At 40.9% G+C, this 26,010-nt stretch overlaps 1 protein-coding gene across 2 annotated transcripts in view; it reads right to left on the reverse strand.

Moving 5' to 3' along the window:
- Positions 1-21,905, reverse strand: part of EIF4E (eukaryotic translation initiation factor 4E) — a 47,399-nt gene extending 25,494 nt beyond the window's left edge. The window contains exons 1-3 of one of the 2 annotated variants that reach the window (XM_073340763.1): positions 21,849-21,905; positions 8,214-8,320; positions 5,126-5,221 (exon numbers count right to left, since the gene is read on the reverse strand). In XM_073340763.1, the coding sequence (XP_073196864.1) occupies positions 5,126-5,221; positions 8,214-8,320; positions 21,849-21,866 (221 nt within the window). In that variant the 5' untranslated portion in view covers positions 21,867-21,905. Of the gene's footprint in view, positions 1-5,125; positions 5,222-8,213; positions 8,321-8,424; positions 8,755-21,848 lie in introns of those variants that run through there. The other variant, XM_073340761.1, reaches the window with a different exon arrangement.
- Positions 21,906-26,010: the final 4,105 nt, after the last annotated feature.

The following is a 26,010-nucleotide window of genomic DNA, read 5'->3' on the forward strand; positions in this document are numbered from 1 at the left end:
GTGGTGAACTAGTCCATCTGGGGAGCTCCCCACTTCTGGAAGAGCATCTTGACTACCTCCAAGCGGAGGGACCACTCATGGTGAAAGAAGGACCTGCTGAGGCAATCCACTAGCTTGTTCCACACATCAGGGAGATGCAAGGCTTCCAGGTGGATTGCATGCTGGATGCAGAAGTCCCACAGATGAAGGGCTTCCTGGGACAGAGCTGAAGAATGAGCTCCCCCTTGCGTGCTGACACAGAACATGGAGGCCGTGTTGTCAGTCGACATCTGCACCACTCAACCGAACAGGTGGGGAAGGAACACTGTGCAAGCTAAATGGATGGCTCTAAGCTCCCTGACATTTATAAGTTAGCACGAGCTCCTCTTGCAACCAATACCCCTGCGTTCGCAGCATACTGAGATGCTGCGGTGCTTGGAGCGGAGTCCAATCAAGCTGGTACTGAGGGCTGACTCCATAAGGAGCGCTCTAAGGCAAATGGCCTGCTCCTTTTTGGTTTGCAGCTTGAAACTCTTAAAAATGTGATACTTGTTGCTCGTGTGGGTTTCCACCAAGCACTTCAGACAGCTTTGAAGGAGATCACTGACTGGTATAGGGGTTTTTCGCAGCAGTAAAAAAGCTTGAAGCCCTGGGATTGGGGCATGCCCCATGCCTAAGCTAAGTCCCGTAGGGGACTAAATATTACTAAGGGAACAAAAACTATAAACTATATACACAAGAGATTCACAACTAGGCACAGTTGAGAAAGGTAAGCTTGCTGAGGCAAGGAGACATTCCAGCACTGTCACTGGCGGTAAGAAGGAACTGAGGGAGGGAAAAGCCGGTGGTGCCCCTTATACTGATGCATACGCGTGACACTCAAGAGGGCGCCAGAGCTGGTCCCCTACGGATATCACTGAGGGGAAAAACTTCTGGCACCAGTGCATGTGACAAGCACACCCCCCTACAATGGAACTGACATGAGCAAGCACTTGAATTTTTATTTCTTTGAATGTTTCCTCTAATGTTTTTACCTTAATAAAGGTGCTTGCTTATAAAGAGCTGTGGAGTAACTTTTAACTGCTCGCAATACACTGTTCATAGCCCCAAGAGAAAGCAAGAAACTGGCCCTGGCCTTTAGGCAGACTGGTTTGCTGAGGATATCACAGTGTAAGGCAGGCAGCTGTGTAGCCTTAAAACCCCTGGTGGAAGAGAGTGGGACAAGAGTTCCTATCCAGAAACAGGTGATGGTTGGAGACCTGACTGGGAACCCCTGCATGCAGCTTGAGGGAGAAATCCCTGAAACTGTGACAGCTGTCTCCACATTCTCTGCTGTACAGAGGTTTGAACAAGGAATGAAGACTTCACTAATTTTTAGTCCATGACTACCTATACTGAGTCCTGGTTCAGCACCAAAAAGCTAGATTGCATTCTCCACCTGCTGCTTCAATTGGACCTTTATTTTAGTAGCTGCTCTCAAACTACCAGTGAGTTAGAGCAGGTTCATACAGTGGGTGAAGAGCGCAAAATACCTTTCAGTTTAATACCCTGTAACTGATGCTGTACCCAAATTCTTGATTGGAATCATCTGGGCTAGTAAGTGTTCTGCTAGTTCATGCAACCAGGTCTTGGTAACATTGTGATGTTATTGACATAATCTGGGACCATATAGATCATTGTTGCAAACAAGGTCCTGTAGTGGTACCAAATCTTGTACAAAGGGGGTCAAATCAGGTCTCTAAGACAAGGTTATGGTTTGCTGCTTATGATTATGCTGTCTATATGTATGTATCATTTTTGTAGTTAAAGTTATAAATATTGGCTCTATACTGTCTGTATTTCAAACTTATGCTATGCTTCTGGGTGACACCCCAGACAAGTTGGTGTCAGCTCTGCCTAGCGTGCTTGAGGACCCATTAAGAACCATCAGCTATACAACCGAGAGGAGGCAGATACGCCTTGTGACTCAAAGTATGCAGGGACTTGCCCGTGTGATTCCAAACTCCATTTTGCTGTAATTTTCCACAGGAAGAACAAAGAGGTGTTCTTACAGCTGGAAAAGATGAGAAAAGGCTGATGCCTCATCTCCATCTTGTCTTCAATCCTGCTCGATTTGAACCTGCAGTTTATTCTATGACTGCTACAAGCCTGAACCAAGAACTTTGCCATTACTGTATGTAATTGATTCCATTTAACCAATTCTAGCTCTCATCTATATCTTTTTTCTTTTATGAATAAATATTTAGATTCTAAAGGATTGGCAACACTGTGATTTGTGGGTAAGATCTGATTCGTATATTGACCTGGGTCTGGGGCTTGGCCTGGTCCTTTGGGATCGAGAGAACCTTTTTTCTTTTACTGGGGTATTTGTTTTCCCTAACCATTTGTCCCCATAATGAGTGGCACTGGTGGTGGTACTGGGAAACTGGAGCGTCCAAGGGAATTGTTTGTGTGACTTGTGATTAGCCAGTGGGGTGAGAACAAAGTCTGCTCTGTTTGGATGGTTTGATTTGCCTTAGAGGTGGAAAAATCCCAGCCTTGGGCTGTAATTGCCCAGCTTGAAGCAATTTGTCCTGAATTGGCACTCTCAGTTGGGTCCCGCCAGAACCAGCATCATTACAGTGGTGTAGTCGGCAGGATACTGTAACGATACCCCAGACCAGGCTTGTAGCAGTGATCGAATAAACTGCAGATTCAAATCAAGCAGGACTGAAGACAAGATGGAAATGAGGCATCAACCTTTTATAGTCTTTTCCAGCTGTAATAACACCTCTTTGTTCTTACTGTGGAAAATTACAGCAAAATGGAGTTTGGAGTCACACGAGCAAGTCCCTGCATACTTTGCTGAGTCACAAGCCATATCTGCCTCCTTTCAGTTGTATAGCTGATGGTTCTTAATGGGTCCTCAAGCAGGCTAGGCAGAGCTGATACCAACTTGTCTGGGGTGTCACTCAGAAGCAAGCATAAGTTTGAAATACAGACAGTATAGAGCCAATATTCATAATTTTAACTACAAAAATGAGATACATATAGACAGCATAATCATAACCAGCAAACCATAACCTTGTCTTAGACACCTGATTTGACCCCCTTTATACAAGATTTGGTGCCACTACAGGACCTTGTTTGCAACAATGAGCTCTATGGTGCCAGATTATATCAATAACGTCACAAACATGCATGCCCAAACTCATCCATCATCGACTTTATTAGCATACAACCACACATTAACAGCATGAATCAGGATGGGGCGGAGGGATAGCTCAGTGGTTTGAGCATTGGCCTGCTAAACCCAGGGTTGTGAGTTCAATCCTTGAGGGGGCCATTTAGGGATCTGGGCCAAAAATTGGGGATTGGTCCTGCTTTGAGCAGGGGGTTGGACTAGATGACCTCCTGAGGTCACTTCCAACCCTGATATTCTGTGATAAGGTTTACATCTGCCAAAAACGGCTTCCCCAGAAATGATGAGACCAATGGGATCATGGTCTCTCTGTCCACCGCAACAGTGCTGAGAAGCCAAAGCTCACACAACTGACCCCACACATCATCCAAGATCTCCACGTTCCAAGCTTGTTTTCTCAACCTTGACAACCATCCTATGATGCAACTGCCAAAGCTGACTGCCTGAACAAACTCCAGAGTAAGCCACCTGTGCACACTCATTTTTCCTCACACTATCCACACAAAAACTCTCCTGTCCAACGATCATGTTATAATGCAATCCCTCTAGCATCCCAGTAACTGTTATTTCCACTTGTTATTCCCATGAGTTTCCCACATCAACAAAGAACACCTTTTCTACCTCATGTTATCACTTCCCAGTTTTCCCAGCTCTCACACCCAGAGGGCAGAAGCCAACAAAATCCTCAGTGACCGGGCTACTCAGTAGGTGGAGAGTCAGTGTTTTAAAAAGGTTAAGCACCAATATGTCTTCCCCTCCTTCAACCACATCCCCCCCTCAAAGCACATACTCTTTTCCTCCGTTTTCCCAATGCACTGTCCCCGTTTACATAACAATATGCAAGACACTTAAAGACAGCCTTTTTAATTTCACTAAAATCAACCAATAGGAACCAAAATCATTACAGAGCTCATGTCTATGGCTCAGGAGCTGCTGTTGGAGCCTGGCCACTAACAGACTTTGGGGTCATTCAGTATAGAAATGATTTTCCCTCTACCCTCTTCTGAAATGCTCTGAAACTTCCTGTTTTGCTTAATTCCTATGGGATTCATGGTACCAATCATGTGACAGAATATATATCCTTGGATGGCCAAGACAATTTCACAAGGGAGGGGAAATGTGGCACAGTGGGGAGGTTTTAGTTGGCTTCCAAATGTCTGGTCTCCCAGGATCATTGAGATCTATGGTACTCTGCCCAGTATCAGTCTGTTATACAAATAAGAGCTTTAACGTATCTTCAATACACCAATATCACTCATACATACAACTTGCTTGCTTTCTACTCACTCTGCTTGAAGGCGTTTTCAAAATCTGCATAACAAGGCCAAGATATTCAGAAGTGACTAGTGATTTTTGGGTGTCCAACCTGAGGCACTTTAAAGGGGTCCTGTTTTTCAGAAAACAATAAACACCTGACCTCTGAAAAACAGACCCCTCTTAAGGTGCCTCAAGTTGGGCACCAAAAGTCACCAATAATTTCTAGCCAAAGTTTTCAGGTACAGGATATTGTGCACATTACACCAAAGCAGAGTTCAGGCTTCAATTTAATTCTGTTTATTCTGTTTAATTCTGTTTAGTCTAAAACCTAGTCTACATGTAATAAGCCAATGTTCGAACCTTGAGACCTATATACATTGCAATATCAGACTTCAAGGCAGAACAAATATGTTTATCAATACAATTACAATTCCATCCCATCCATGCACGCAGTAATATAATATCTGATGGGTTTTTTGGTGGTTTAAACCTAAGAAATAGTTTATATACAAGTTTGTTTTTTTGAAAAAGCTTCTCATTTTGAAGATTAAGGCGTCCACCCCAAACAGCTGAGACAAATTCCAATTTACGCTCCAGAAACTAACAGTTAGTAGCTAATGAGTACCTTTTTGCTAATACAGAGACAAATATCAAGCTACTTCCCCAATATTCCACAGGATTAGTAGGTAGATTAGAAGTTTTACTTACGCCCAAAAATCTTCAACAGTATCAAACTTTGAGATCAGACGAAGGTTTGCTTGCCAGGTTTTGCTTTTGTCATTTTTGAAGAACCAGAGTGCCCACCTAAAGATAAAATGATATACTGTACATTATAAATAAGTCAGTACTGAAGAGGTTTGAGTACACTTATTGGATAACAAGTACAGAGAAGATGACCCACTGCCACTGAGATAACAGCATGAACCTCAGTACCAGTTCCTAGGTGGCAGGAGAAATTCAGAAGAGAAACAGGCTTGAATTCTAATTCTGGATCTTGGGAAAGTGACAGCCTCTGAGTCTCAACATAGAGGAGCGTTAGGAGACCTAACCAATGTACAGCTATTTAAAATCCTTTTTGAAAGGTTTTATATAGGTTTTGAAAGGCTTTATATTCATGACTGAATGACCATGTGCTTGAGCTTCACAACAAGGTTTTAGTTGCGCTTATAGGTAAACTGCAGCCTTGTACATCCAAGTGGACTCTTGGTTGTAATCTACGAAAGACTGCTGATGGTTCACATTAGGAGTGCACTATGTCCATGGTTCCCAAACTTTACAGGTTCACGTACCACCTTCTTTTAAAACTGCCATGAAGTGATGGAATATCGAGGTCAGATATAGTTTGGGAACCTCTTCTCTATGTGATTACAGTCCTTTGTCCCCTTCACCTAGGCATCTCTTTCAGATAGATTCTGATGGAAGATTAGAAGAAAAATGATTTAGTCTCAGCACACATGCCAAGAAGCACTTCCCCCATCATGGATATATTGTAATGATTAGAGATTAAAAAATGAAGCTGACATTTAAGATTACTGATGACAAGCTTTAATGAGAAATCTTAAAGGTAATCTGTAAATGTTTGCCTTATCTTATTGTACTTCAAATTCTCATTTGTTTGCACTTCCTGTACTCTTCAGGATTAAAATTTAAAGGCACACTAACATGAAACATTTCATCACAGCTCTACTCGGGTGAGTGCAATCTCACAACTAGAAAGGAGCAACACTGGTGTCTAAGCAAGACACTGTGGGAAGAAGAGAACACTCTTCAGAGTCCAGCCTTAAGGTGATTTCAACACCCAGGAACTGGAGGGGGGAAAATTGCCATGGCTAAGGGTCACAAAAAAGACCCTATTCGGGAATATTTTCAAGAAATTCCTATATCTCTGGGTAAAACAAACACAAACATGTGCCACATGTAAAAGTGCAACAAAGATGTAGTGCCTAGTTAGACTGAAACCTGAAAAATGCGCCTCAGAAGGCAGTGACTTTGAACAGGATGTGGACATGTCTGAGAAATCTGGATCAACTGGTTAGCTAACTTATTGCTGCACCATCCTTATGGACTTCCTATCATGTTTTACTATGCTAGGAAATGACAACTTAGATTGTCAAATTTGTGTTTTGGGTAGATTTCTTAGGAATTTCAAAATTTTTGTATTCAAAATATAATTGGTATGTTTGTTGTGAGAGTATTTATCAATTACATTTTTACAATTACTACTGCACTGAATTTCTGACTCTACTGAATTTAATGACTGAAAGTCATTAGCTAAATCCTGGGAACCAGAGTTTGTTGAAGTGCTAAGCCAACTTTTGACAACAGTAGCCTCTTCTGCAAGCACAGAAGGAATATTTTCTTCATTTGAACTAATTCATTCAAAGTCAAGAAACTAATTGGAAATTGAAAAAGCACGAACACTTCTCTTTTCTAGTCTACGAATACAAATAAGGAGAGAGATGAGATCTACTAGTTCTAAAAGTTTGAAGGACAGCCTAACTCCAGTTATTTTCACTTTTGCATATTTGAAAGATTTCCCATGCTGATCTGAAATAATCAGTTTAATTCACTGTCTACAGTTAACCCCTCTATTCTGTTAATAAATCGTTTAGTTGTAAATGTTACTTACCCGGTAAATAAATTTATGATTCAACATTTTCTAACAGTAAAAAGGTATAATTAAGAAGAACCTGAAAATTTTAAGCTATATAATTGCTTAAATATATGTACATTGTTATAGTGCACCCTCCTAGGCAGCAAAAAGATGCACCAAATTTAGTTAAATGCTCTACTTAATTGTAAATCAACATGTTTTAATGGTTACATCAACCAGTGAGAATGCACCTCTCTTTTAAAAATAACTGTAGTATAAATGGAAAAGTTGACTAAAAATCGATGACTTAAATCAGTTCCTCTGGCTTCCTATCCTAGGCTCTCACTATTTTACTCAAAACTAACATTTTCGTAAGTGGTCTTGTGAATATAGCTTTAAAATAACTACAAAACAGCATTGTAATTGTTGCTCACAGTGCTTGATAAATTTAGCCAAAGAAAACACCTATACTACGTTTTCTTAGAATTCTGCACCATTGCATTGCCACTGGTAATAGCAAAATGGGAACACTAACGTAGACTGGCCAGTAGAGTTTTACCAACTTTGTCCAACCCTGATGAAAACAACTCATCAGTCGGTCTACCGCTACTGCTTCCACCAGTGGTAGTACAACCATCAAAATGTTCAAAAAAACACAAGAAAGATGAGGGTGTAGAACTCCCTAATGACATCTAGGGCTAACATCCCATGTGATGCCAACATCCTTAGCACTTCGTTGCTGGGATCAAATAGTGCACTATGATTTCTACCAGGGTGCACTTCTGGACCCTGCTTGAGAGGGGCTCTATTTTTGATGTTGACACTATCAGATATCTGATACATGTGAAGTGCCATCTGCCTCTGACTGATAGAAGGAAGAACTTTGCCTCTCCCCACCACCTTCAGAACCTCCTGGCCGCAATAAGAAAATATACAGAGGGAAGAGCTCTCAGCTACTCCATCACTATCATTAATACAAATAAAAGGTTTCAATTATAATGGAAGATTAACTCAGAATCAGTATAACTGGGTTTTTATTTCTTCATGAGGTCACTGAAAAAACTTGTTAGAAGAAAAAGTGAAAAAAATGAAGCTTTTCTCTGTAAAAAACAATTATTTGACAAAATAGCAACTCTGAGAATTTTGAGGTGGCATATTTACCGGTAGAATTACAAAGCCTGGTGGCAGAAGAACATGGCTCACCTGTTTTGTAGTGGATGCTTAATGTACTGTTCAGGGCTGGCAACCTCCTGAGTTGGTGCTGTTTCAGTTTTCTCTTCTTCTGAAGTCTGAGGATTGGGAGTGGTTTCCTGTATAAAGAAAAGCAAAATTGTTAACGTGCATCTTCAACTGTATTCTGCAACACTTAGCTTCCACCCTCTTAAGTTTACTTCAGAGAATTAGCTTCCCCTACCTTTTTTCTGTAGCAGTCCAGGATCACAGCATAGAAACCACATATGGTCCTGCAAGTATTTGCGCCCATCTAGTCAACATGCTCGTAAACCCTAGCAGGTCACAAGATATTGGTCCACAAAAATTCATGTAATTTTGCTTGTTGTTTTGCTTCCCCCCGCTCCACTTGGATTTCAATGTGGTTTATGCACCTTATTTTACAAACTACCAGAAGACAAAAAAGCCTGCTATCTTGAAGAATTGGGAGTTCCAGGAATGAGCTTGGTGCCCTGTAGTTTTAGAACCATTAGCATACAACACTGATTTCCATAACCTCAGAATTGCAAGGAGGAAAAGGATAATTAAAATGATTTGATTTTAAGATCTGGAATCTAATGAATTATCCCTGGAAAGAAGAGATTGCCATCCTTTCAATGCAGTTGCGTAACTTGTTTCTAGCCCTAAGGGTTTGAGAGATACTTGATTCCAAAACTACTGCAGCCGGGACTAAACACTACAAGTATTGAACTTCAAAACAGGGTAATTTCCAATGCCTGTACTCCCAAAGTAAGTATGAGCTGAACTGTGTGCCCTAAATAGCAGTGTAGTATTAACTAAAAGTAATTCTCAGATTTGAAGTTTACCTTTCCCAATGAGTTTAAGTTAACCATTAGCACCTGTTACTACAATAGACACCTTGATTCAAAATATCATCCTACACTGGCTTTAGAGAAAGTGCTACAGACTTCAAATATACATTGAATTTATTAAATTTAAAATAGAACATGGAAAAAACATGGAGTAGAGAAGAAAGAATTCAGGATGTGTGTTGCTCTTTGAGCTTATTTGTCATTTAATTCTATAATTTCAAACATGAGATTGTGGCTATTAAAGTCATTCCCTCAGAACTTTAGGAAGCATAATAAAGCATTTCCAGCAGCTACTGCCATCTCTCCATCCCACCCCAATTTGCAATCCTTGCTGTAACATTCAAGAGACGTGATGAAAGACTGCTCATTCTACATTTAGGGCAAACAAAGCTGTGTACGGCGGATTCTGCACAATAACGAGCACTTTAGTTACACTCCATACACAAAACAAACCCTACCCACAATGTCAAAATATTCTAGACATTCCTAAATCTAGTGACACAAAAAGAGGATTTAAAAACTAGGTAAAATTTTAGACTTTGTGGTCTTGATCAAAGAGAAGCAGTGCAGAAGTAGAAGTAGTTCAGCCACGACAAGTCCAAAGGACTTTGGCACCTGAAGTGGGAGTTACGCACCACCGAGATCCTCAAAATCCCGCTAAGTGTAACCCTGAAGGCACGTATAATCCCTAGGTGCCTAAATTTTCACTGTAAAAGTCCCCTGTGACCCTAAATTTCTGCCTCTGGGTACGTACACAATGCCTAAGCCCCACCACAATCCCCAAAGCATGTGAAAGTAGGTGTTCCATTCCATTGCCAACTTGCCTGTGGGGGACAGACCCTGTATGTGTTCTCAAAGCACTACTTCCACACTCCGGGAGGCTGTTTTGTGTGAGGAGGCGGCGGCAACAGCCTTCATTATAACCTTTAGCCCAGTGGTTATGGTACTCACTCAGGATGAGACACCTTGGTTCAATCCCTCCACCCTACCTGAAGGGAAGTGATTTGAACATGGATTTCCCACCTCTCAAAGTTATTCATAGCCCAGCAGCTTCTGAGCTACTGGAACACTGAGGAGAAGTGGAGAGGATCTGAAGGGATAACATGAAGTGGCAGCGTTTTGTGATGTTTAAAGCAGTATGAGATTATGTTAGTACCATATTTTACCTAAAATGCTCTTTGAACAACATGGATTACACAGAAAATCACTGTTGGGGCACTGATATTTAGGACTTCACTGCTGATTCAAATACAACACAGACAGATAGCACAGTCTCCTGCCTTAATTTAGAAAATATTTTACTAAGAAATTAGTCATAGACTAATAGACTTCACTACAAAATCCAAAAGTAGCGTTCTATTTTAGATTCTGTTGCAGGATCTGGTTCACATGACAATTTCTTTTAAAAAGGGGCACTCCATTAAATCATGTCAAAATTCGAGCGTTAGTAGTTTCAGGAACTACACCCTGCTACCTCCCACCTCCCCCATTAGCCTCTTGATCATTTTGTAGTTTACAAATCACATTTAATTTTTTTAAAAATTAAACTCTTCCTCCTGAAGCCATGTGAAAGACCCCACAGAGTGAAAAAAATCAATGAAATGGCCAACACACAAATGCTGTCAAATACACAAAGTAAACAAGCTTAAAAAAATAAATGTTCTCTCATAAACTGATATAATCTTAAGTTTTATACTTTAGCAATAAAATCTTTTCTAACATCTAGAAGCAGGGGTGAGGGGTTCATATTTTGAAATAATGCTGGCTTTTGTTCACAGTACTTCATTGCTCTTTTATTACACATAAATTATGACCACCCAGAATTCTGCAAACACTAATGAAGTCTTCATCAAGACTGTTTTAATACTTATTGTATAACGGGAAGCTTTGAAAACTTGCTGTTTTTCCTGTAGGTATTTCTACTGAGCAGTCTACTCAGATCCACTAAGCAATCAGCTCTTTAAACAGCTAAAGAATAAGATCTAAGAATTTTTTTTTTAACCCACTAGTCACCTACTTTTCTAGTTGTCCAGTGCAACCTAGGCTAGAAGGATGAATACAAGACTAACTAGGAATGGAATAGGAAAGTGGTAACAAGCAACTTCAAGTTTTAAATAGCTTTAGAAAAATGTATTATGTATGCATGTGCTAGAAATCTTACTTGCTTGTTGTATTTATGGATACCACATGTATGGACCAAAACTGAATAAGACATCCCACTCCACCCAACAGCTCATCAAATTATATACTTTTAGTTAGAGCAATTGTGATACCAAGTAACTTATGTGAACATTTTAAGGAGTTCACTTTCGTGATAATGCAGCCCAGCCCATCTCAACAGGTCATTCACAAGTGTCCTAATGACTGACTCACTTCAAAGGCCCTGCAATAGCCAACTATGAACCTTTTGGCACAGGATGACATGACTCCCTCAAAAACTAATCAAGCTATGAGATAGTTATGCAACACAAGACATGCCATCAGGTCTAAGCACTGCTGTGTATGCTATCACTTGCAAAAGTTAATCTATTCCGTGAAACTGGAAGGAGAGTTTCTGCTTCAAAGCAGAGTTGAGGATAAATTTCAGGTACACAAGTTAAACTCTCAACTAGAGCAGTTTATGCTCAGTACAAATACTATCAAGTTGAGCAATACAGTGTGAGCTACTCTGGGGTAAAACATTTTAGTTTTTGCTTGTTAATGCTACTTGTTACAGTTTCTTTTGATCTTTCACATTCCACCCTTTGCTCAGATCATCAGACAATGTTTACACAGTGAAGCATTTCTCATTATTAATCAAACCTGTAGTGTATTAAATCCAATTATAATTGGCATTCCAAATCTATTTCTGGCGACAGACATCTTACAAAAACTGGAATTCTATGGCAAATTGCAAATCTGCTTTAATACAGATTTTAAAAACTATTTTGTAAAAGTTGCTTAGAGCTTTCAGCTCGATTGTTAAAGCCAGTTATTGATTAGTATAAACTCCTATAATCCCCATCTGCTAGCATCCTAAAATATTTTGTTAGTAAAGTTAGCATGAGCAGTAGTAGTTTTTAAAATACCATATTTAAAATGAGATTTTCTAAACATTTTACTGTTATCAATTACTAAATGCATTTCTCAAACCTGAAATTTGTTTTAGGATCAGCAAGTGGGTATAAAGATCTTGTTTTTAAAGATCTGCCTTCTCTAGTTCTCTTAGTTTTTTCCACAGATATATAGATAAGGTAGTGTAGTACATCCAAACCTGGTTATTTGCTAAATTGGAAGCCTTTGTAGGGTCAACCCTGTTCCTCTTATATGCACTGTAGTAGACAGCTCAATGTACTCACTATGTATATTACAGTTTCTGAACAGACAATCAGATATATCGACATCGCCTACAAAACTTGGCAGAACGATCCCATTCACAGTTTTAAAAAGATATCAAGTACATATACATGGTAATTGGATTCTGTATCTTGGGAGTTTCTTCTGCATCTTCTACTCTTCGTAGTACAGATATCACAAAGATTCACAGGAATCACACTCTGGCAATTAAGAGCTCCATAGCAGAAGAGAAATCCACTGGATATTCACCTGTAACTTTTATCCCAAGAGGACATAATTACAGTCCCTATTACACATGTCTGGGAAAAAACAGGTGGCCTAGGCGTTTCCTACATTAAGTGGATTTTCTAGTTAAGTGTAAAGCATCTGATTAAAACAGGCTTTGTCTATTGGATTCCATCATCTTCATCGGGGCTGCTACCATCACTTGCAAAACCTACAAGTGTGTCCACACGGCCCTCTTACCCAAGGAACAGCTGCTGAATAGTTTCCAATGTAATGAGACGCATATTAGAACATGGACATCAGCAAAAGCTTTTACCGTAACAAAACGGGAAGACAAACAAGATTTGTAAGATAGTCTGAAAGAGTCAGAATTACTATTGTCACAATTACCAACTCCCAAAAAGTACAGTTAAAAACTACTTAGCTCGAAAAAGAAAAAACCCTTTGAACATAAAGAATTCACTTAAACACACACACAGCAAAAGGCACTATGCTGAGGTTAAAAGAACCAAGGTTCAACTATGTATTCATTGGATTAGAGCAGGTGTCAGTACTAGATTTTTAAGTATAGGCGAAGCATGACTAAGCAGACAAAGCGACGTATTTAAGTTACCATTTTAAGTACTTCTTGGGGCCTCCTTCCTGGGAAAAAACAAAACACCACACCAAGACTGGCAGACAAGACATATAACCAGTATTTTAGGATGTCGTGTTTAGTGTTAGAATACTTTAATTTTAAAGGATCAGAACTTTCAGAAATGGAATTCTTCTATTTTAAAGCTAGCTGTTCATTAGAATCACTGGTTCTGATCTAATTATATTATATGTTCATTCATCATCTTTCTGTAGCTATTCGTTTGGACACTAAAGCTTGAACTAATACCATCACAGGCAAAATTTTATTAAAACGCTTAAATTAATTGGATAGTCTAGGAGTTTAACCGTCATACACTAAAAAAATAATAATCAAGAAAAGCTGTGCAATTATTCAAGCACTAGGAAGAAAAGAGGAAGCGACTTGAGGCTACTGAACTATGTGTATAAGGGAATGGCTATCCTAACCATATACATTTTCTTAACCAAATATCTTAGGAAAGTGACTTGCAGTAACAACAGGAATATGACGTTACCTGAAGCCCAAGTGAAATGTTACAAGAGGTTATGTAGCAAGGAAGCACATGAACAGAAAGGAATAAATAAAGAGTCTAAATGAAGATTAACACATTTCCCTCAAGAAGTTAAGAAACCAACTATTTTTCGCTTCCATCCAGCAACAGTTATAACAGCTTTCATATTTTAAAAAGGGATTATGTCTACTTGAGAGTGAGCAGCACTTTTTCCAATACTGAAGTTGCAATCTTCATAGGGCTAAAAGATGCAAGTTACAAAGTATTTAGAATTGTTTTAAAGTTAATACCTTTGTGGATGTTTCTAGCTGCACAAAGTGGTTGCCCTGTGATACCAAACTTCCTGCTTACACGAGATGTGCCAGCATGTGATGTGCTGGTCCCTTTAATACTGGAACATGGAATCTGCATATGGGGATAAGGTAAGTTTCTTCAATAGTCAATAGGTAAGAGGGTTCCAAATGATCTTGTTTACTAGTCCCAACATCGCCACTAGTGTTTGCTGGAAGTCTCATGAGTTGGAGGACCAGGATTACAGAGGGCTTCACTTTAGATATTATAGATTTGAGCCACTGCCAACATAATGGTATTTCATGTCGTGAACTTCTGATGAGTTTCCAAATGGATGTTAAATGATTTATTTAATTATTAAAGCTAGCAAACAATTAGATAATGATTCCAACCAATACCCAAAAATGTCATCCACATGTTAAATCTCTTCTTTGTTGACTCACTAGTCTAAAGTTACCAAGAACAGTTAAAACATTAAAGTAAAAATCAAGGCTCTTGAAACAGAAATTTTCAAATTGATTCTAATCATGAACATATATCATATTTCAAAATTAAGCCAATATCTGAGCCAACATTATAATCAGAAAATTTAGTACTTCTAAGGAAGAGGGTACTGTAGTTAAAGCACAGGATAGTCTGTCACCCAGTTCTTTCACGCTACATCTAAGACACATAATTATGTTTAATTCAAGTAAGGTTGGGAAAATCAAGTATCTCTAATTATCATAAGGCTGAAATATTTAAATAGAACTAATACATGGAAGTGATACTACATTTTCACCACACGAAAATGAAGTCAGCACACTGTTTACTAACATCATAATGTTATTAGTTTAACGTTAAAAACAAAAAAAAGCTCTATATTTATACATAAAAGACAATTTTACATTTTTATAACTGCATATGAAAGTTACCTATTAGATGCTAAATTGGTCATCTGTATCTAATTTCCATAATGCATCCAATTTGTGCAAACTATGCATGAGCACAATTATGAAAAGTTGAGCCCTAGGAAGCAGTGATTAAATAATGTGACTTAAAGTAAGTTTAAACATTGTTATGTCTATGTGATACCAAAAGTTGTTCAAACGTTAAGCATTTAAAAAAAAATTCCACCTCCTGTGCCTTTGTATAATTTTACAGTATACATACTATATAAAATTTAAGACTGCAGCCATTTGTAAGTGCCTTGGAATAAGAACTATTTAACCGCTTTTAAGCTCTGCAAGACCGAAGGAACGTTATCAACTGTGCAGAAACCATATGCAACTTCAAGTTCTTACCACGCATCTCTAAAGGTAGAAACTCAAACTTAAAAACAAATAGTTCTATGCACTAGGATTTGACAAGAGATGAATAATGCATATTTTGAATTTCTAAAACAATAATGTCTGTATTAGTATGTTTAAAAAGTTCAAAGTTCCAAGAAATGAAAAGTCAATTTAGAAGTTTTTCCTTTCTAAGAGAGAAATTATTCAGGAATAAAAAGAGGTTTTTGTTTATATGTGTAAGCAGAAAATCTTAAAATAGCTAGGGCATGAAAGTAAGGTGATATTTCTCTCACAGTGTAATCCTCTTTACACTTAAATTTCTTACAACTTTCACTACATCTCTTCCAGAGCGGATGTTGTTTAGGGAGACTTTCATGAAGCTCTGCAGACCTCCCTACTTTTTTATCTAAAAACTTCAAAGTTTTGCACTCAATGTTTACAATAGCACTTACATGACATGTAAAGTGCTCTTAAAACCCAACATAGACATGTGGGCCTATGCTTCTCACTGAGAATTAATGGATATTTAAAGTTTTAGACCACGCTGTCTGGGACACCCTTTTACAAAACTCTTTAGAAGACTTAACATTAAAAACATCACAATTCTTTCCAAGGTTCTATAACTAACTCAAAGCACTTGGGTGATTATCTAAAATGGACCAGTACTTTTCCTCTGGTCTAAAAGAAAAGTAAGACATAAGTTTCTGACTAAACTTTTTCAGTAAGTTAGCATGTAATTTTTAAGTGAGCTTATGATAGAAACTGTAACAGGGTTCAAAAAAGAACTAGGTAAGTTCATGGAGAATAGGTCCATCAATGGCTATTCGTCAGGATGAGCGGGGATGGTGTCCCTAACCGCTGTTTGACAGAAGCTGGGAATGGGCGACGGGGAATGGATCACTAGATTATTACCTATTCTGTTCATTCCCTCTGGGGCACCTGGCATTGGCCACTGTCAGAAAACAGGATACTGGCTAGATGGACCTTTGGTCTGACCCAGTATGGCCGTTCCTATGTTCTTAAACTCTTTTACAACTATACCTCTCCATTATTAAACTGCACTTGAGACTGATCCCCAGTTGGGAAATACCAGCAATACATATAAGCAAAATATAATGAACAAAACTGCTTAATTCAGCGGCTCTCAGCCTTTCAACACCATTGTACTCATTTCAGGCATCTGATTTGTCTTGCGTACCCCCCAAGTTCCATTTCACTTAAAAACTACCTGCTTACAAAAATCAGACATTAAAAAAGTGTCACAGCACATTATTACTCAAAAATTGCTTACTTTCTCATTTTTACCATATAATTATAAAATAAATCAACTGGAAAATAAATATTGTACTTACATTTCAGGATATAGTATATAGAGCAGAATAAACAAGTTATTGTTGGTATGAAATTTTAGTTTGTACTGATTTTAGTAGTGCATTTTATCTAGGCAAATATCTAAATGAGTTGATGTACCCCATGAAAAAACTGCATATACCCCTGATTGAGAACCACTGGCCTAATTCATCACATTATGTCTGAATACTGTGGGAATCTCCCAGTAGCAGGTCACTGATCACAATGACACTAGAAATGCCTAGTCACAGAGAGATTAAGGCCAATTTCTGTCCTAAAGCAGTTCAGGTTTAATAACAAAAGCCAGAGCTTTTTTTTGCCATTTAATTTTCTTTTCCATATAATAAAAGGAGTGTCAAAATTACGAAAAAGCTTTAAATATATCCTTAAATTAGAAGCTGTTTTGATATCTGTGCATATATTAACCAACTCCAAGCCTTAATTCAGCTGCATATTTTTTAATTTATGTAAATCATGACAAGATCTTCCATAGAGCTGGAAGGAACCTCAAAAGGTCATCAAGTCCACCCTGCTGAGCTGAAGTAGGACAAAATAAGCCTAATCCATCCCTAGCAGATATTTGTCCAACCTGTTTTTAAAAACCTCCAATGACAGGGATTCTCCCCAACCTCTCTTGGAAGCCTATTCCAGGGAACTTTACCAAAGCTGACTCATAGCACGTGACTAGCCAACTTAAAAATGGCAGAAGAGATACGAAAGTTTCAACTAAGACAGTTTCAGGTCAAGATCGGATCTTTTAAATGTGGAATTAGTTAACTATACAAATGCAACTGTTAAGAATATATATATATTTAAGTGCACTGAATAAGAACAAAATTATAAAAGAAAAATCCCACACTGAAACCTGCTTGCAATTTGAGAGATGGAAGGGTACAAGGTTATGCAAGTTATCTTCTTATGTTATTTATCCAAACCATTCACAGGTTTGGAATGGCAGAATTTTATTTTTAAAGTTATTTTCTGTAGGCTGTTGTTGAAACCCCTGAAATATTGCCAAAGCATTAACATGGGGACTTTTCTTTTTCTTTCGTGTTTTGTACAAACAGTCCTTTTCTTATTAAAAATAACAGAGACAATGAGGGTCCATAGAGCCGAACGTCCATGACCACATTATACTGTATTACAGGCGACTAAAAGTGCCACTGGGTTACTACCGCAGATGACCACGTGGCTGCCGGCAGTCCATGGCCAGGCAATGATTCCTGCTGACCTTAAGTCCAATCTTCAGGACTTCATGTGTGTGGACTTCATCTCTGAGGCAGGCTATATGACCATAAAGAGCCAGCCAGAGGTGACCAAGGAGGACTTCAATCCTCTAAGTCAATTCTCAATAATACATCCCCTATTACTGATTTAAAAAAACAAACAAACCAAACTCTCTTATGCCCAAAAGTAGCTGGTAACAATGCACATGAAGTGCCTTCAGCCTCCTGATGTCCTGTTTAAGTAATGCCCATGCTTCAGATCCACATAAGATGATCAAAAGTATGTAGGTTTAATAGACCCATATTTTTCTTATAGATACAATTTAACTTTAAGTCCAAAACAGGACTACATTTTCTTGAGATGCTTGAGGGACATACCAAAACAGTCTTTCTACATTTTCAGAGATGCAATATATTGCCCTTGTTTGATATTTAAGTTACCATTAAATTCAATGGATTTTGGAGCAAGAAGAGCAAGGTAAATGAAAAATCACCTATATCAGTATGAAACCAAGTACACACGCTAGGGTTTGAATCTTTAGTACAACTCTATGAACTTACAATGCTTGTAAAATGAATACAAATTCATATACGCTGACTAACCCAAAAATAAAATGTACAAGTGCACAACTCTAAAATAAATATACTCATTTCCATGACAAAATGTAACTTGCACGCAGCTTTGAAATTATCTTTAGCAAGAAAAGCATTTTATGCATTGTATTAAGTTCTTTAGATATTTCCAGAGAAATCTACATCAATCAAAGTACTTGTGTTTTAATGTCTAGTATAACAGGCTGATAATTTTCAAACAAGAAGAGACCTAAATTAAAGTTGTGTGGAAAAACTTGCTTTTTAACTCCTTCATTTTCTTCTTTTTCTTCCCTTTTCAATCGCAAACATGGGGGGGGGGGGGGTGGACCTGTACTGAAAACTGAGTTTCTAGAAGTTTGAAAATGTATAAACAAAAATGTTTTTGTAATTAGTTGTTTCAACACTAACATTACAGATGTTATTTCATAGAATTATACTTGCATTGGTAACAGATGTTTTCACTGAATAAGCTTTAATGTTTTGCATTGTACCTCAAATGCTTTCAACCTGAAGAAAAATGCCCAATGGTGTTTCTGGTTTGTTTTTTTTTTTTTTTTTTAAATGAAATAGCAACAATTGCTTTAGCTTTGATTTGATTCTCCTTGATCACCCTTTCTCCTGACAGGGCATCACCCTTCCCTGTCTCAAAAGGCCTTCTCTACCTCAACTGCAGAAGGCTCTCGGAGAAAGTAAGGTGGTACTGCCAGCTCCATAAAATGTTCTGTGCTATATTAGAAAGGGAGATACAGGAACTACAGAAAAATGAAGGATTTATATGCCTGTAGTCCTGACTTTGAAATCTCAATGCCAGAAGTGCCTTCTATCTGCTCAACAAGCAGTTTCCCCTCTTTTTAATTGTGCAACAGTAAACAGTATTTTAATTCTGTACAAATAGCCAAGTATCACCCTAGAAAGTCAAGGTAGGTGAAATAATATCTTTTACGGGCCAACTTCCGTTGGTGAGACAAGCTTTCAAGCTTACACAGGCACAGACCTGAAGAAGAGCTTGAAAGCTTCTCTCTCCCCAACAGAAGTCAGTCCAATAGAAGATATTACCTCATCCACCTGGTCTCTAATATCCTTGGACCAACACAACTATAACACAACTACACACAAGTGTCACCCTAGTCATTTTATAAACTTTACGTATTATGTACAGAAATATGCTGGTCAGGTTTAGCAAATAGAAAAAATCTGAGGACAGGCAGGAGAGTGATGATGAGGCAATGGAACCTTTAATTTTAAAATTACCTTCAAGTTCAGTTGTAACCAAGAGTGGTTACCATTTGATAGCTATTTGGTTCCTTCAGTAAAGCTTTTAGTGTCAGTTCAGCCACTGCTGGAGAGCTGCCCACATCACAGCAATTAGTGATCTTGGTGGCCCTCACAAGAAAGTGAGCGAACATGGAGACACTGATCCTCTCACCCTAGAAATGGTTCCTCCCAAACTCAAGTCATGAGGAAACTGTGTGAACAAGGGGAAACTGATGCTGTTGCTGCTTAGTCTGTTCCTGTTCTGTGGATAAGTCACTGACCTCTTTTTCTAGGGCTATAAAACACTGTTTACAAACATTAAATTCACTCATGTTTTCTTATATTTAAAAGTAGTTTGTGTCTTTGCAGAGAGCCATTAACTGGAAATGGATGTCTAGAATGTTTTCAGCTACATTTACTTCACCATAAAACAGTAAGAAAAGTTCAGTGATTAGTTTTACGCAGTAGTATTTCTGTTTCTCTACGAAAATCAGTTAAGTTTATTTACAATTAGGTCAAATGAGACAGTAAACTGATTCTTATACTTTAAAAAAACATTTGATTTTTAAGAGGTAATGGGTAAACTTAGCAACTTTCAAATTATATTTTCAATACTTCATAGAATAAATCACATCTTTAAAAAAAAAAAAGATTTACCTCTTCCCCACCTTCTTTTCCAGACCCCAATACCCAATCTTGCAGATGACCATCCCCTGAGATACATCAGCATGTATATCAAAGATGGCATCACATGAATCATGGAGAATGGCTGGAGGCAGCACACAGAAATAAAGAAAGGGCACACTGAAAGAATATCTAAAAAATAATATTCCGTGGAGTTCTATTACTTAAAATTGAAACAAGGACATCAAAAATATTTACTAAATATGCACAAAGCCACATGATGTCGCAAGAGGAGTGGAGAGTTCACCCTCCTAATGTTGCAGCAGCTCGGTAAGTGAAACGTACTTGCCTACCGTGCCAGGGTTTGTCAGGGAACAAGCCCTATTAAGTTTGGATGCTTCAAACCCGAAAGGGAACAGTGATTACTTTACAAGACTAACTTCAAGGCGGCGGATGGCTCAGCACTCTTTCCCTGCCCTACATCTGAACGCTGTCAATCCAGGGCGAAACTCTACCCAACTGCTCTGACAGAGAAATCGATGGAGGAAGTAGGGAGCCTGTTAGCCTCACACCTCCGTGGCCAGGAAGCGTATTTCCTACCCGGCCGCTCCAGGGTGGTCAGCAATACGGACATTTCGCCGGACGGCAACTCTCCCTCCGCCGCCAGCGGCTAGTCTGGCCAGCTGCACGCGGGGCGGCCGCAGTCACGATGGCACTAGGCTCTTCCGCGGGTCACCTTCGGGCGCCGCGGCCCCAGCCCGCACCACTCGGGTCCGGTCCCCGTCCCCCCCGACTACGAGAGCGCAGACCGGGAGAGGGTCGCCAAGATCATTCGCACGGGGCGCGCCAAAAGCTCCCACTCGTCCCGCCCGTGCGGATCACGACCCCGCCGGGAAGCAGCGGCCAAACACGCGGGGGGGCGGGGGGGGGCTCTATCCGTTTCCTCTGTGTCCGTCGGGGCGGAAGCGCACGTGGGAGACGCGCGGGCCTCCACCGCACGCACCGTGCAACTGCTGGCACAATAGGAACCGCAGCCACCCGGTGTTTAGCCCCAGCACAGGAACGCCCCCCGCCCGCCCGCCCCAAGGCCAGTCCGCGTGCGCCCCTTCTTCATCACGCGCCGGCTTCCCCCTCTTCCCTCCCACCTCACGCACGCGCCGCCCCTCGCGTCCGTTGCCCCCCCCCCCCACGCTGCTTTCCAGGCCTCGCGCCGGGCGGGCCCCAGGTAGTGACGGCACAATCCCCACCACGCGCCTAACTCACGAGCTCGGAATCCACCCATCCCCTCCCCAGCTACACAGGCCGGCGCGTCCCCCTACACGCGCGTGCGCTACTCAGAGCTTTGCCGACCCACTCTCACCCCGTCCCGCCCCAGCGGGAATCACTCCTCTCCGGCCCCCCCTTGGGGTGCGCTCCCTCCTTCCCCGCCGCCTCCCCCCCTGCCCGTGCTCAGGGGAGTGGGGACCAGGGCGCGGGGGAGAGGGAATGAAACACTCACCGGTTCCACAGTCGCCATCTTAGATCGATCTGATCGCACACAAGCGCTGCGGGGAGGGGAGGGGGCGGATAAAAAATCAGATTCAAACCCGATTGGCTACCAGCGGGTCACGTGAGGCTCACGGCCGTTTGAGGAGGCTCGGCGCCTGCGCAAGGCGGGGGAAAGGTGAGAGAGCGCCGCCTTCTGGGAACTGTAGTCGCTGGGGTGGGGGATGAGAGTGGAGGAGGCCAGTGCCCCACCCCTCCCTGCCTTCCTCTAACGGGAGAGAGACAGTCACGTGGGGGAGGGGGAGGCAGACAGGGGCGTGCCAGGCTGTGTCTGAAGGGAAGGGACCCCTCGCGGCCAGACCCAGTCACTGCAGGAGCTTGGAAGCCGCCTCAGTCCGCATCCCTGTTAGGGGCTGCGATGCTGTCTGGCTTGACACTGCCCCCTGTCAGGGGGATGTCTGCACTCACAATGCATGATGCAACCCCCCTCTCCCCCCACCCCCCGCACCACAGGCACCCTCAGCCCCGGGGAGACTGAGACTCCCTCCTCAAGGGGCACTTGGTCCATCTGTTTTACACCCAGAGTCGGTCTAAGTTAACAGGCGCGCCAGGTTAGGCCTGGTCTACATTAGAAACTAAAGTCAGATTAACTGTGTCGCTCAGGGGTGTGAAAAATCTGTGGGAGGGGAATTACCTGTACTGAGGGGAGAACCCCTCCCATTGGTGTGGGTCGTGTCTGTATGGAAGCACAGCAGTAGCGTTTTAAGTGTAGACGTCCCCAAGGGACACAAGGTGGGTCAGGTAATATCTGTTACTGCAGCAACTCCTGTTGGTGAGAGAGACAAGCTTCTGAGCCACACCAAGCTCTTCTTCAGGCCTGGAGAGGCTGCTCCTAGCCTCACAGCAAAATGCAAGTGGAACAGATTGTTTAGCATAAATAGTTGTAAGGGACCATTCCTAGACCTGTCTCTCTCATCAATAGAAGTTGGTCCAATAAAAGATATTACCTCACCAACCTTGTTTCTCTCATATCCTGCGTCTGACATGGCTACAATTATATTGCATACCCTTAGACAGACAGACTATCTAACCCAGTGGCTCTCAACCTGTCCAGACTATTGTACCCCTTTCAGGAGTCTGACTTGTCTTGTGTACCCCCAAGGTTCACCTCACTTAAAAACTACTTGCTCACAAAATCAGACATAACCATACAAAAGTGACACAGTACACTCTTACTGATCTGATTAAGTGAGCTGTAGCTCACGAAAGCTTATGCTCAAATAAATTGGTTAGTCTCTAAGGTGCCACAAGTACTCCTTTTCTTTTCACTTTCTTATTTTTACCATGTAATAATAAAATTAATCAATTGGAATATAAATATTGTACTTACATTTCAGTGTTTTGTATATAGAGCAGTATAAACAAGTCATGGTCTGCATGAAATTTTCGTTTGTACTGACTTTGCTAGTGCTTTTTATGTAGCCTGTTGTAAAACTAGGCAGATATCTAGGTGAGTTGATGTACCCTCTTCAACAAAAAAACTTCAAAAACAAACTCCAACAAGAAACTGCAGAATTGGAATTAATTTCCAAATTGGACACCGTTACATTAGGCTTGAATAAAGACTGGGAGCGGATGGGTCATTACACAAGTAAAAACTATTTCCCCATGCTAATTTTCCCCCCTACTGTTACTCACACCTTCTTGGCAACTGTTTGAAATGAGCCATCCTGATTATCACTACAAAAGGTTTTTTTTCTCCTGCTGATAATAGCCCACCTTAATTAATTGGTCTCGTTACAGTTGGTATGGCAACACCCATTTTTTCATGTTCTCTCTGTGTATACATATCTTCCTACTGTATTTTCCACTGCATGCATCCGATGAAGTGGGTATTAGCCCACGAAAGCTTATGCCCAAATAAATTGGTTAGTCTCTAAGGTGCCACTAGTACTAGTCGTTTTTTTTATCTAATACTATTTATGTAAAATCAGATAGACAATATATGTGTAAATTTAGACAGTCTATCATATCTGTCTGTCTCACTTTCTGTCTACCCAACTATGATATTTCTAAGGTGTTTGTCACCAATAGAAGGAAATAATCTCCTCTCAGTGTGTTAGTTTCTCTTCTCTCTGGGATTTGGAAAGATTTTGCTTTCTGTGCTTCAGTGGGAAATACTTAGAAGCTAGCTCAGAATTTGATTTTTTTAAATCTCTTCACATATATATTGTTGCTGTGGCTAGTGATACTAGATCCCTGCCCCACAAAAAATCCCTGTTTTCAAGGATTACATAGTGGCTGGCTGTGTAAGAATTTGGTTGAGGCTAAACCATCACCCTTTATGTCTCAAAGTTTTCACATTTCCCTCATCACCCCCTAACTAGGCCCATGAGGATTTGGGTAAAATATTGTGCTATTGAGCTCCTGCTGAAGGGGTATATCTGGGACCAGCAGCACAGAGGATTACCAGACAGCATGGCTTTTGTGGATGAAGCAAGAGGGTGGGGAGGCTTGCACAGAGCCAGGAAGAGCCTGGAGTGAGTGAGTGGGGAGAGGAGACATTGTGTTGTGGCATAGATAGTCCTGGCTTCTGACAAATGTGTAGATTTTGGGGGAGAATCTCCTCGTTATCTCACAGGTGGACAAACCCCACCTTCCTCACACAAATAATCCAGTGGAAACTCAACAAGGAGAATGCTTAAACAGAAATTAAAGGGTACAATTAGTAACCATGAGTTGGTTGAGTTCAGGATCCTGACACAGGAAAGAAAGGTAAGCAGCAGGATATGGACCCTGGACTTCAGGAAAGCAGACTTCGACTCCCTCAGGGAACGGATGGGTAGGATCCCCTGGGGGACTAACATGAAGGGGAAAGGAGTCCAGGAGAGCTGGCTGTATTTCAAGGAATCCCTGTTGAGGTTACAGGGACAAACCATTCCGATGTGTCGAAAGAATAGTAAATATGGCAGGCGACCAGCTTGGCTTAACGGTGAAATCCTAGCGGATCTTAAACATAAAAAAGAAGCTTACAAGAAGTGGAAGGTTGGACATATGACCAGGGAAGAGTATAAAAATATTGCTCGGGCATGTAGGAATGAAATTAGGAGGGCCAAATCGCACCTGGAGCTGCAGCTAGCGAGAGATGTTAAGAGTAACAAGAAGGGTTTCTTCAGGTATGTTGGCAACAAGAAGAAAGCCAAGGAAAGTGTGGGCCCCTTAATGAATGAGGGAGGCAACCTAGTGACGGAGGATGTAGAAAAAGCTAATGTACTCAATGATTTTTTTGCCTCTGTCTTCACTAACAAGGTCAGCTCCCAGACTGCTGTGCTGGGCATCACAACATGGGGAATAGATGGCCAGCCCTCTGTGGAGAAAGAGGTGGTTAGGGACTATTTAGAAAAACTGGACGTGCACAAGTCCATGGGGCCAGATGAGTTGCATCCGAGAGTGCTAAAGGAACTGGTGGCTGTGATTGCAGAGCCATTGGCCATTATCTTTGAAAACTCGTGGCGAACGGGGGAAGTCCCGGATGACTGGAAAAAGCTAATGTAGTGCCAATCTTTAAAAAAGGGAAGAAGGAGGATCCTGGGAACTACAGGCCGGTCAGCCTCACCTCAGTCCCCAGAAAAATCATGGAGCAGGTCCTCAAAGAATCAATCCTGAAGCACTTGCATGAGGGGAAAGTGATCAGGAACAGTCAGCATGGATTCACCAAGGGAAGGTCATGCCTGACTAATCTAATCGCCTTCTGTGATGAGATTACTGGTTCTGTGGATGAAGGGAAAGCAGTGGATGTATTGTATCTTGACTTTAGCAAAGCTTTTGACACGGTCTTCCACAGTATTCTTGTCAGCAAGTTAAGGAAGTATGGGCTGGATGAATGCACCATAAGGTGGGTAGAAAGTTGGCTAGACTGTCGGGCTCAACGGGTAGTGATCAATGGCTCCATGTCTAGTTGGCAGCCGGTGTCAAGTGGAGTGCCCCAGGGGTCGGTCCTGGGGCCGGTTTTGTTCAATATCTTCATAAATGATCTGGAGGATGGTGTGGATTGCACTCTCAGCAAATTTGCGGATGATACTAAACTGGGAGGAGTGGTAGATACGCTGGAGGGCAGGGACAGGATACAGAGGGACCTAGACAAATTGGAGGATTGGGCCAAAAGAAACCTGATG

Source organism: Lepidochelys kempii, chromosome 4, assembly GCF_965140265.1.
Source record: "Lepidochelys kempii isolate rLepKem1 chromosome 4, rLepKem1.hap2, whole genome shotgun sequence".
NCBI classification, from domain to species: domain Eukaryota; kingdom Metazoa; phylum Chordata; order Testudines; family Cheloniidae; genus Lepidochelys; species Lepidochelys kempii.